The sequence below is a fragment of the Caloenas nicobarica genome, chromosome Z (genome assembly GCF_036013445.1).
Source record: "Caloenas nicobarica isolate bCalNic1 chromosome Z, bCalNic1.hap1, whole genome shotgun sequence".
NCBI lineage: Eukaryota > Metazoa > Chordata > Aves > Columbiformes > Columbidae > Caloenas > Caloenas nicobarica.
In genome coordinates, this window is record NC_088284.1 from 78,712,263 (window position 1) to 78,724,707 (window position 12,445).

The 12,445-nt window shown below is 48.0% G+C and overlaps 1 protein-coding gene across 3 annotated transcripts in view; it reads left to right on the plus strand.

Moving 5' to 3' along the window:
- The first annotated feature begins 2,545 nt into the window (after positions 1 to 2,545).
- The window catches only part of VCAN (versican), a 112,907-nt gene continuing 103,007 nt past the window's right edge, over positions 2,546 to 12,445 (plus strand). For all 3 annotated transcript variants that reach the window (XM_065656131.1, XM_065656130.1, XM_065656132.1), the window contains exons 1-2: positions 2,546 to 2,756; positions 10,253 to 10,328. In XM_065656131.1, coding sequence (XP_065512203.1) covers positions 10,259 to 10,328 — 70 coding nt within the window. In that variant the 5' untranslated portion in view covers positions 2,546 to 2,756; positions 10,253 to 10,258. The remainder of the gene's footprint in view (positions 2,757 to 10,252; positions 10,329 to 12,445) is intronic.

Here is a 12,445-nt window from a genome sequence, read left to right on the forward strand (position 1 = left end):
TGCGAGAAGATGCTCGCAGCCCAGCTCCACAGGAGAGCAGAGATCTCCAGGTGGCAGGGACAGCAAAGCCATCTTCCCTTCCTTTGCTAGGAGTAGTTGCTCTGTCTCCAGTGGCTGAGGGTCAAGAGGTGATGTAGAAGCAAGACCATGGCTGTAGAAGTGGCTTCTACTTCGTTAAAGATCACCCCTCCTGTCAAGGCAGGGAGTGGAGTAACAACAAATGAAGCTGGAAAGATGGGGTGGATGGTGGAGGTTAGAGGGGACAACAGAGCTACTTGCAGTTTGGCTGCGATGCCTGATCATCTATTTATTCCCCATTTGTCCTGGAGGGTGGCCTGGAGAAGACGAGATGCCCAATGCCACAGGATATGACCTGCCCTCCTTTCCTGAGGCCTGGGATGGTGGCAGGAGTCCCACCACATCATCCAGAAAAGGGAACGTGCCATTGGAACTCGTGCAAATGATGGAATTTGTCCAGAGGGATTCCCACCATATGCATGTGTCCTCAAAGGATTTTGTCTGCAGCCTGAAAGGGGGCTGAGATTGAATGGGGAGAGGAAAGAGTGCTCTAGCTGTGCATCTCACACAACCCCCTTATGTCAGGGAGGACTGAAAAGGCTTGCCTGAACAAATGCTGGAGAAATTTGGTGTTAGTTTTCCCCTTTCTTCACAACATTGTGCAGAGGAATTGTGCACAGACTCAGCAGTGAGGGTTGCCATCTACACGTGGGGAGGCAGGGAAGGCCAGGCCAGCAAAGAGCAGAGTCAGCTCTCACAACGCCTTTCTTGTGACGTAGCATGAACTGTGATGCCTTTGTGTGAATTTGCATCAAAAATCTTCAAAAATATGCCTGCAATTCTTTATAGTGACTGAAAGCACGGAGTTGCATTTCTGGCAGCTATTCCACTGCACAAGGTTTAAGGATTGAGAAACCCACAACCCAAGGTGGAGCAGGTCCGTTCTGTTGGGATGGGGCATTGCCCAGGAGGAACTTGTGTTGTGTAGGGACTGACCCATACATGAGCAGTTGAAGGGACTGGTGCCAGAGGGGTGGCAGTGGCAGAGAGGCTGCTGCACACTATGTTCACATGGGAGAAAGGGATTGACCTCTCTTCAACACCCTTGCTAGCAAGCAAGCAATTGTGGATTTACCCTATTTAAGGAGGAAAGACCAAAAAGCTCTGCGAAGGTGAGATAAGGATTTCACCCAGCTGTCCAGCTCCATTCACACCCAGGCCACAGCTCACACAAATCTGATCTGGTTTAAGCCACCAGGTCTCCATTTTCCACTGCTTGGCTGTCATCTTTCCCACCTCCTGCTCCTTCAGCTTGGCACCAGGGGCCGTCTTCCAAAATGAGGGCTTTGGGCACGTCTCAAACCCGCTGTCAGCATAACTCTGGGGACGGAGGAGCTGGAAAAATAGTGAGAGGCACTGAAGGAAAAATATCTCCTGCCTCTTCCTCGCAGTCGTACCTGGGGCTGCCAGAAACGTGCCCAGAGCAGTGTGATCAGACACACCTATTTCTCCAGGCTTTTCTGGCTCAGGATTTATACCTTCCTGGAGGAGCGAGGGTTGTGGCACACGCTCCTTGGAGAGGAAACGTGCCAGAGTACAGCTCTTGCCAGCATTTTGTGCCTGGTGAAGGGTGCCTTAAGTGTCTGCCACATACTAAGATAGGTACATTTTGCGAAAGGAGCTGCCCAAAGAGCACAGCAGGCTCTTTATTAATTGGTGAAAGTCCCTTGTAAAAGGGTGCTTTAGAGTGTTGCTTATGACTTCCTCTCTGAGAGGTTTGGACAGCAAATGCACAGTCTAATCTTAAAAAAAAAAAAAAAAAAAAAAAAAAGAGAGAAAAAGAAAAGTGGCTGGAGATGTGTAACACTAGGGTGGAGAAGCTTGGCTCGGGAGGCTGCTGATGCGAGGCTGCTTGTGAATTGGCACCGGCAGGGGAAGTTTGGAACAAGCACCGATATATTCTTTCATTGCAACCTCCGCTGAGACTGGGGAGGCAAAAGGGAAAAAGGGATTTCGGTCCCAGTCACTTTCCCCGTTTCAACCGACTTCGGGAACCAGAGTGGAGGAGGTCTCTCCATTCTCTTCCCGGTTAATTGTTTAATTGGGAAACAATGCGCCTTTCGCACCCGCGTGCCCCTTTCCGGAGGGCCGATACCGGGCGAGCAGAGAGACCCGTCCCGCCGCCCGGGCTGGGGCTCCTCGTTACTTTCCGGGCCGCTGCTGGGCTGGGGTCTGGGGGCCCCCAGGGTTCCCTGAGGGCTCTCCGAGGGGGCGGGCGGGTGGCCGGGGCGGTGGGAGGGGGACCCGGGGCGCGCCCCTCCGCAGAGGCAGGCGCTGGGGGCTCTCCTGCGCCCTAGCAGCTGCGGGAGCTTTGCAAATTGCAAAGGAGGCTCTCGCAGAGCTTTGTGAACCCTCCTCTCCCCGAGCCAGCGCCCCTCCTCTGCAGCGCTGACGGTGCAACGATATAATAATGATGGGTGGCTGAGCCTCGCATTTGAACTTGCAGGCGAGCTCCCTTTGCCCACAACTCGGTTCAGGCTCCGCAGCTCGGAGTCAGGTGCTCGCCGGTGGGGAGGGAGGGGAGACCGAGCTCTTGGAGAAGGGGAGACCCCGGAACCACCGTCTCCTGCCAGCATTAACGAGGGATTTACTCTTTCATGCGGCCGCTGGTATCTCTGGACTAGCTTAGCCACCACGTTGCGATTTTTTGCAATCTCTGCAACACGCTACCTTTTAAGGTAACTATAACTCTTTTAATGCGGGTTGGTTTTTTGTGGTTTTTTTTTTTTTTTTAATATTTACATATGATTGCCAGAAAACACCCAGTGCAATATTTAAAACTATTGTTTCACTGCTGGTACCTGTAAGGACAAAGAGTTGAACTGCAAACCTTAAGCAGGAGAAAATAGCGATGACTGGTGAATTTAAACAACCTGGGGTAAGTTCAACGACACGCAGGGAGAGAGGAAAAGGGATGCTCGGGTACTCGCAAAAATCTCCTGGTGAAAAGAGGAGAACAAAGAAAACTTCGAAATAAACGGCCTCGGGGTGGGAGCTCTGACAGAAGTCTTTGGTACTGGTTGGTTGAATGGCCGGGAAGGTATAGATGCACCTTGACGTGCGATAGGGCTCAGGAGGGAGAAAGGAGGAAGCTATTTCCTACGGGTGTTGAATACACAAAGCGCCCGTGTGGCAGGCGTGACAAGAATGGACCTTTCCTCCGGCCACCAGGTTTTCTTGCTCTGAGGAAACCATGTATGCTCCGTCTCCTGCGCTCTTGTGTGTTCCCCTCTCCCCTCCATCGCCTTTTGGTTTGGTGGGTTTTTTTTTCTTTTTTTTTTTTTTTTTTCCCCTTCCTTCCCCCTTCCCTTGGTGTTCCTGGAAAGCTGCTCACAGGGCAGAGAGGGGCCGAGGTGCTCAGACAGCATCTCTCCCAAAGGAGACGGAGAGCAAGGCGTCCTCTGAGCCACATTTTCATTGCTGAAAGGGGGGCGCTGGGTGAGGACGAGGATCACAAGGTCAGTGGAGCAAAACGCCCCCTTTTACACCCAGGGCCAGCTTCTCGGGCACGGGCACTGCCTTCCCCCGCCGTTCCTCGGGATTTCTCCTTTGTTTTACAAAGGAAAAGTGAGAGCATCGTGGAAGGATAAGGGAGTTTCGACGGCGGGAAAAAGCCGGTGTGTGTGTTGAGGGGGGTGGCATCGGCAGAGGGTCGGGATCCTCGCGGCAGGGATGGGGGCCCGCGGGCAGCCCCCGTCCGGTCTCCGCCCGGGCGGCCCCCACGCACCGTCCCCACACAAAGGGGCGGCGGGGAGCGGGCGAGGGCCGGGGCCAGCCCTCATTGTCCCCCTTGTCACGTCCTCCTCGGCCACCCCCTCTCCCTCTGGGTACCCGCTTTCGGGATTAAGCCCCGATGGCTTTTCCTTTCTTTTTTCTCTTTAAAAAGTAATGGGTGTTGAAACGTGTTGCAGAAGCCTATCCCAGGAAGGAAGAGTGTAAATGTTGGGTGGGTTTGGGGTTCTTTTTGTGTCTTTTTTTTTTTTTTTTTTTCGCTTAAGAAGGCCGAGCGAAAAGGGAAGTTTCCTTCCCAAAAGGAGTGAGTAAGCCTTGGCGGAGCGAGAGGGGCGCAGCGCCGGCCGGTGAGCCCTGGCCGTGGCGGCGATGCGCTGTGGCGGGGCGGACCCGGCCACCCCCGGGACGCGCCGCCGGGCGGGGGCGGGAGGCTCTGCCGGGGCTCGGCTGTGGGAGCCGCCGACGGCCGCTGCTCGAACGCGTCCTGTGGCCGTCGGGGAGGTCCCGAGGTGGGGGGGACGGGCTGGCGGGGAGCGGGGCCGGGCCGGGGGGTCCCGCCGCTCTCGAGGAACGGGACGGGCGCGGTGGCGGCGGCACCGCCGCTCCCCCTGGCGGCGAGCAGTGGGCTCGTCGTTTCCGTAGCCGGTGGTTTCCCGCCAGAGGGCTCCGGTGCCACCCCCCGCCCCCCCCCCCCCCGCCGCCTCAGCTTGCAAGTGGAGGGAAAACTTCGTCATAATAATAATTTAAAAAAAAAAAAAAATATAAAACTGTGGCCGCGGCGTTTCGAGCTGTACCGTTTCGGCCCCCCCCCGGGAGCCGACACCGCCGATGTTTGACAGCGGGGCGGGACCGGCGGGTTTCCCGCTGCGGGGCCCGGCTGAAGGGTGATGCGGGCACACGCAGCCTCCTGGGCGCCCAGTGCGGACGCTGGACGAGCCTCTCAGGCGCTCAGAGGAAACCCTGGCCCAGCCAACGCTTTGGTCCTTATGCTGAGCCCCGCAAAGGTGGCGCAGAGTCGTGCCCGCGGGTGCCGTAAGCTGCATCTCTGTATCTTTTTCCCATTCATGCTGTTCACATGTGCCCCTTGTTCCCTTTGCTGTGCCGGTGGTGTGGGTACCGGCGAGGCTGGAGAGGTCTGCAGGTGTCCTGGAAGCTGGCAGGCGAGGGGGCAGAGCCGGTGTTTGGGGTGCATGTAGAAGGAGAATGAGGATGCACATGGCTCTGCAGGCACGGGAGCTGTGGGACTTTGCTCCGCGCTCTGCCTCCCATAATTTCCACTGTGTCTCTGCGGGGCTGTCTGAGAGCCCAGAGCCGCTTCTGGTATGAATTAGCGCAGGCCTGGGAGTGATGTCCTCAGGCAGCAGCTTCTCTGCAGCTGCCAGGGTGAGGAGCGCCAGAACACACTGTGCTCTGGTCACTTTTCCCCTCTGCCTGTGCTCGGAGCTAAAGACAGAGCCTCCCTCTTGTTGGGGCTCCTGCATGGGAAGAGTTCCTCCTGCAGCTCCTGGTGCTTGAGGTGGTGAAGAAGGGATGATGCAGGTGCCCCTAGGACCTTCTTGGAGGCCTTAGGAGGACCCTTGCAAGAGATAGTGGGGTAAGAAGCCCCCACTGGTGAATCAGATGCTGGCCGAGTCTGCCATGTGGCAGCACAGTGGACTAATTAATCACGTGGCATGGTGAAACTGGCAAAGTTAATTAGGCAGCACTTAGGGTGAGGTTGGTACATGTCAGCAATTAACAGTCAGATGGCATAAAAGGATCAAAGGACTGCAAAAGCAGAAGAAAGTGCAGACTGTGTGCATTTGAAAAAGGATGGCAGCTGCGCAGGTTTCAGGCTGAGCTTGGAAAGTAGCAAGAGGTGTTCTAAATCTCGGATGGGTCATTTCCAGCTTGCTGGGGTTTCACTGGAAAGCTGTGTCATTTACTGTTTTATCCATTAGTAGGAGCAGCAACCTCAATTCACTTCTCTAGTGCCAGGTTCTTTTAGGGTTTTTCCCTTTTTAAATTTTTTTTTATTTATTTATTTTTTAAATTTTATGTGAATGTGCATTTCACTATGGAAACAAGGAGAGTAAATGGGCAGAGGCTGCTTTTTACGTGTTTAAGGAACATGTCCGGCTTTCACAATACAGCTGTGAAGCACGTATTAAATCAATATCGGTGTGACCCAAGAAGTTGCAGCCTTCAAGGACAGTGTCACCTCTATGAAAGTATCTAATTTTTCATTGTTTAATTTCAGAGAAATTGAGAATAGTTTTGGATGGTAGATTTTAGTCTGTTCCACACCAGGACAGTTCACTGTCTTTCTTAACCTGGGGCTTAAAACAGAAAGAGGGACATGATGTTCTCCCATCTGGTTAAATTAAAATAGCATTGGTGTGAGATCAAGGTTACATTGCAAACTAAACATGAGCTGGAATTTGATCAGAACTTACTGCTCCTATGAGTTTTTGCCGTGGTAAGGGAAGGTAGCAGTGCCCGCAAAAATAGGAGCCTTGCCTTCTCCCCACAAAAAGAACCTCTTCTGCTAGTTTTTAAAGATGCGAAGCTTGCCAAGGACTTGGAATCTTTTGGTTAAAAGACACTATGTTCAGGATTGTGTCCTGTTTAAAAATGTAGTGTAAATTACTACTATAGGTCAGTCTGTCTGTAGTAGCTCCTAATGAATGGATCAGTCCAGCTGGAAACTAGTCAGTAGGCAACTCCAGTTTGGTCACATTAAGTGAGATACTTTTAACAGAAGGTGGAAATTAAACACTTACTCAAGTCTTGCGGTCTTGAGTTGGCAGGATGTTCTTACTGTGTTTGTAGTATTATGGCTTTCTCTTACTCTAAGTGTAGTGACACCAAGGAAAAAAAAAAGTTTGTGGAAAAAGGTTAGAATGGTTAGAATGATTTTGGCTAATTACAGTGGGCTTAGGGGGTCAGTATGGCAGCCAGCCAACAGAGGCCTTTGTGAACTGTAGGGTGTGGGAATGGGACATAGAAACCAGTTGTAGAGCAAGGGTTTTGTTGGGGAGGCTACAAGGGAGCACGGCCAGCTGCAGTCTGTGCCAGCGAAAGGGGAGGAGGCAGGAGCAGGTGCACCTGAAGATGAGACCCTTTCCCCAACATTTTTCATTGCTCGAGTAAGCACCTCAGGGTAGAGGAGATTTAGAAAAATAAAAGGTCAAGAGATGATTTTCCGAGAGCTGGGTGTGGATTTTTGACGGGTGTCTCATATTAAGCTCTGTGCTCAAACAATGTAATTTTTTTGAGCTCTTAGCACAGCAGGTGTAATTTCTGCACTACTCAGCAAAAGGCTAAGTAGCCATCACAGCTGTGAATGCTCTCTCCTGAACCCATGGCTGGGTTCAGCAGTCATGGTATATCTTCAGAATTATCCTTCCACAGTTGTCTTTCTGTTTCCATATCTCATTGTGGTTGTATGTATTGTGTTTAGTGACTGGAAGGTCGATTGGTCACTTGTGTTTTTTTTCAATAAGATTCCTCAAATTGCATTTGTAATGCAGTCGCCAACATGACGTCTGAGGATCAGTGCTCTGTGCTTGTGGGCAAACTGGAGAAGGATGGCAAGATGAGGTCCCGCCTGTACTCTGGACTCCGAGCGCAGGGCAGAAGCTCAGGAGCAGAGGTCTCAGCTGGCTCTGAGCATGGCAGCATGATTTGTCCTCTTACCAAATGTGGAAGTGGTTACACCACCTCTTTTCATGGTATTGTTGGCAATGAGCTTCTGAGGGCAATGGGCCTCACATTGGTATGTGCCACATGGTCGGGTACTCTTGGTCAGGGCTGGTGCAGTGGAGCAGGTGGTGGTTGCAACATGCAACCAGCCCTGTTTAGGTGTTGCACTCCCGTCTACCAGAAAAAAAAGAAAATCCTTTGTTCTTTTTCTCCACAAATTTCTTTGATTCCCTTGTTTCTGGGCCCAAAAGCCAAGGTTTGCCTTCTGCAGGGGGAGCGAGATTAAAGCAAATGAGTAAACATGGAGAGTAAACATGGAAAGCTAAACCTGTAAACAGTTTGTTCTAAACTTTTGTGTAGCTGTTGATGTAGCCAGTGTGTGACGCATGGGAAACACATGTGAACAGAACATCTCCAAAGAAGGTCTGGAGCTACTCTGCTTTCACAGGGGCCAGAGCTTTTGCATTGTCTTGCAGGCAGGTCCAGTGTTCGCCACCTTTGAAGATGGAGAAGTGTGGTGTTCTTTTTGTTCTCTCTTCAGAGTGCTTGTGCTACTGAAGGAACTAGTCTGCAGTAGGTTTGGGGCTTGAGGCTTCCAGGAGTGTCAGGATACAAGGGTTGCTTGAAGGGCCTTCTAGTCTGTGCACATCTGTAGGCTCAGTGTGACCTCTCCTTTTTTTAAAAAATATTGTGTAATAATGAGGATTATTTAAGTGTTTATCTAAGCAAACACGTGACTGTCTGTATTTCAGGGCTGGTCCATTGCATTAAAAGGACTTCAATGTCTGCAGCTCTTGTGCAACCTCCTCACTTGTAACAACCTTCTACAGGGAATTACTAGGGCATTCGTAGTATACCAAGACACAATATAGATTTTAAAAGTTAGTTGTTAAATAGCCACTTTTCTCCATGTACAGCTTGGCTTGTGTAAGTGTAGGGAGAGAGAAAGCTGGCTGGATGGTGTTGAGGGTATCTATTAGTCTTCAGAAAAAATGCTTTATGGCAGATAGGGCTCAAACTGAATGGAGTCAAAGAAGCCCCAGTTCTTGTTTGGGACTCAGTCACAGAAACTGCAAATTCCATGGAGTTAATATTGCAAAATAAGTGATATCACATTGTACACTCAGCTGTATTGAATGAGTGAAGCAGAGATGGGGCGTCTTTGGCAGCGTGCACTCTGCTCTATGGAAAGCAGCTGTATTCTTTCCTCCACGCCCTGGGAATAGGTTGCAGCATATGTTTCTCACTGCAGCCGGCCAGCTCTGGCCTTCCACGTATAGGGAATGAAAAGCTCTCGGGTTTTCAGCCCTTTTGAGTGGGAATTTCTTAACATGATGCTGTTATGTTAGAGATTGCCTCATTGGGAAGGCTTGGTTTGAGATGTTTTGCATCTTTCCTGAACTCTTCAGCCGTTACAGGATAGGTGCCAATTTGCACAGGCTCATGTGAAGTTTGGGCTGCAGCTGTAAGATGTGGAGAAAACTTCCCTGAAACTGAATACGTCACTAGTAGTTTCGTGAAGATGTTTCTCTGTGTGTCTTGCTGTTATGTTTGGTATAGCCTGTGGAGGTTTCTAAATGTATTAGTTAATGTTTTAGCCCTAAACCATTACATGTAAGTATTAAAGAACTAAAATATTAACATATAAAATGCTAAAATATGTGCAATACAAGTTCCGTAGTTGCAACACAGATGTACATCTATTAAATCTCTGTTTCAGTGTTCCTTAAAGCAGTTCAACTGTAATCTCTTGGACAAGAAGAAACTATCACTTCAGGTTACTTGCCCAAGTAAAGAACCCGAAGTAGCGTATTTTGACAGCAATATCAGGAAACTCAGGATTTTGTGATAAAAAATTTTTCAACAGCGGTATTTGACAAACTATTGCTGAAAAGATTCTCTGTCACTGGCTAGATACTACATACATGTAACTATATGGAAGTGGAACTATTTATAAACCCTTTTTAGTAGTTGATGTTTATGGGGCTTGTAATGCTTTTGTTAGTGTACTTTTGAAATTTTTGGGATATTTACAGGTTCAATGTGTATAACTAAGAACTGGTATAAAAATGAAGATACACTATTATGAACATGCAATGTATTTTTATGTACATGCAATATATGTGGAGATCTTTGCAGCTGTTAGAAGGTGGAGCCTGTAAAGGAAGTGGGAAGCAAACGCAAAGGGAACTGACATGTCTTGGTATCACTCTGGACTCAGTAACCTGAAACTCATTAGGAATCTGTATTCAATAGGGACACATTGTCATTGTAACAAATTTCCACCATAAAATATTATATGGAGAAATCTTGAAAGCAAGAAGCCATCTGGGAACCAACTTGCAGATGGGAAGGATCATAATGTGGGTGTTGACTCACCATCAAAGTTCATGAGAAGTTTGCCATGGGAGATCCTTCTGACATGAACTGGGTTGTTAATTGTTGCTAAATGACAGGGTAGTTTGTGTTATGGACACAAAACTACCCAGAGGTTGAATCCGGACTGGCAACACCACGCCAGGAAAAAGTCATCAGATTATACTTTTATGCTGCCACCACTATATGGGAATAAATTTAAACCAGTAAACAAAATGACAGAAGATCAGTATATTAAGAATTATTCACTGTCCTGCTGAATATCTTTTTAAGTAGATGACTGCTTCTAATATCTATGACAAATATTGATGTTCTGAGTTACAACATTTGATAAGGACACAATTCAATACTAACTACTTATTCCTTTGTTCTTTATTTGTAGGTCAAGATGTTGTTAAGTATAAAAAGTATCTTATGGATGTGCTCTACATTAGTTATAACATGTATGCTACCTAAAGGTAAGTGTTATACACAGGAGAACCATTTATTAAAATTCATTTAAGTTTTCCAGTTGGTAGGGTACTTTCAAAGACTCAGGAAACAACCCAGACTTGGGAGGTTCGGTTCCTGGTCTTGCCTCTGCCACTCTTTTTGCTGCAGTATGTAATTAACTTTGTTTCCTTGTTCTTCTCATTGCTTTACTGATTTATAAAGAAAACACTTGGTGGGTGTGCATATTTTTGACAAGGTTTCTACATGCGTGTCTGCTGAGGTTTATAAGTGCTGTTACTACAATTCAAGTAACAATAAAGGAAATGTCATAGGCTTACATTGTGTAAAGCAAAATAAATTGCCTTCTCCAAATATTCAAGAACGCATTTTAATTCTCTAACTTGGGCTTCTGAATTGTTGGACCTCTTGGCCAGGTATGTCTCGCACATTAATTTTCCGTGATCCGCTATGGATCTTCTTGCAGTAGATGAGGTGAGGATTGGTGAGGGTGCCAATTTTCATGAGGGGCAGACTCCTTCCACGTGGGCTTCAGCCTGGTGCCATGGAGGGAGCAGCGAGCAGTGCCGAGAGCATCACAGCAGGAGCAGGTTCCTGGGAAGGACCCAGCCGGGCTGCAGAAGTGGTGGATGAAATGGAAGAATTTTTGGGCTACCGGAACAGTGGTTTGGCGTACCCCCCAGTCAGACCCCAATGCATATGCTCATGGATGTCGTGCCACAGCAGCCTTTTGGGTCCACAGGTCACAGCTCACACTCTCTCTGTATTCAGGGTGAAAAGGGCCACGTGCAAGTGGGATAAAAGGGAAACCAGCAGCCCCAGTTTCTGCCTCTGGAGTGGACAGTCTGTCTGTCAGCCCCCTGTTGTGGGGGACACCATGAGCTAACCCGGTGGCAGGTTCCTAGGCTGCTGGCTTCTGGAGCAGGGACCTGTCAGGACAGCTGCAGGTCCTTGGTTTGGGTGGAAAGGAGAAGCCTTTATGACTTCTCTTAGTGATTACACACTAATGCTAAAGTATGTGTTCATGTGTGGTTGCCATGGTTATTTGAAAGTTTGAGTCAAACCTTTTGTAAGGAAAGGCCCCTACAGCTGCTGCAGACTCACAAAATTGGGATAATAGCTTTCCCAAACCTCAAAGCAAGAATTTTTTTTGGTCTTGTGTTTGTTTTATAATTTTTTTTATTTTAAAAATTTTCTTTCCAGGAACAACTCAAACTGATTTTAGCGTTTGGGAAGATCAAATGTACCCTTTTTTTTTTTTTTTTTTCCCCCAGCTTCCACACTGTTGCTATCAAAGTCTTTGGGTAGTACTGTAAGATAAAGGAAAAGACTGCTGTGCTTAGTGTAGCCAATGAAAATTTTAGGGTTTTTTTCCTCAAGCAGGTTGGGGCCACCATCCTTTACTATTTCCTACCATCGTTTCTCCCTTAAAGCTGGTTTTGTTTTTCCATTTTTTATTAGACATACAACAGGCCAGAATGATTAGACTTTTCAGGGACAACAGATTCAAAGCTTCAGGCAGGGGGCAAGCCACTAAAGCTGAACTTCCATTTTCTTATTCATGGAGGGCTTAGACTGGTTTGGTTATTAAATGTCAAGCTTTTTTTTCTGCCTCCAGTTTTTTACTTAGTAAAATGTCTGTAAGCTGACATTTAATAATTTGTTCATATGAAAAATTTGGAGAGGCGAAGCAAGTGATTGTCAGAAGATGTCATGGACTGCAAAGTCAGTCTACATGGTGAACTTGGGAGTTTTTATTTGATAACCTACTTATACTTAAAAGGGGCTTATAAGAAAAATGGAAAGAGGTTTTTACCAGAGCAGATCAAGGGGCAATAGTTTTAAACTGAAATAGAGTAGGTTTTAATTAAACATGTAGAAGAAATTTTTCACGGTAAGGGTGGTGAGACACTGGAACAGGTCTCTCAGAGAAGTTGTGGATGGTCCCTCATTGGAAGTGTTCATAGTCAGGTTGGATGAGGCTTTCAGCAACCTGATACAGTGGAAGATGTCCCTGCCCATGGCAGGGTGTTTGGACGAGATAATTTTTTGAAAGTCCCTTCCAAACAAAACCATTCTATGATTCTGAGTTATAGCTTTCTTTAAGACAGAAATGCCTGGTTTT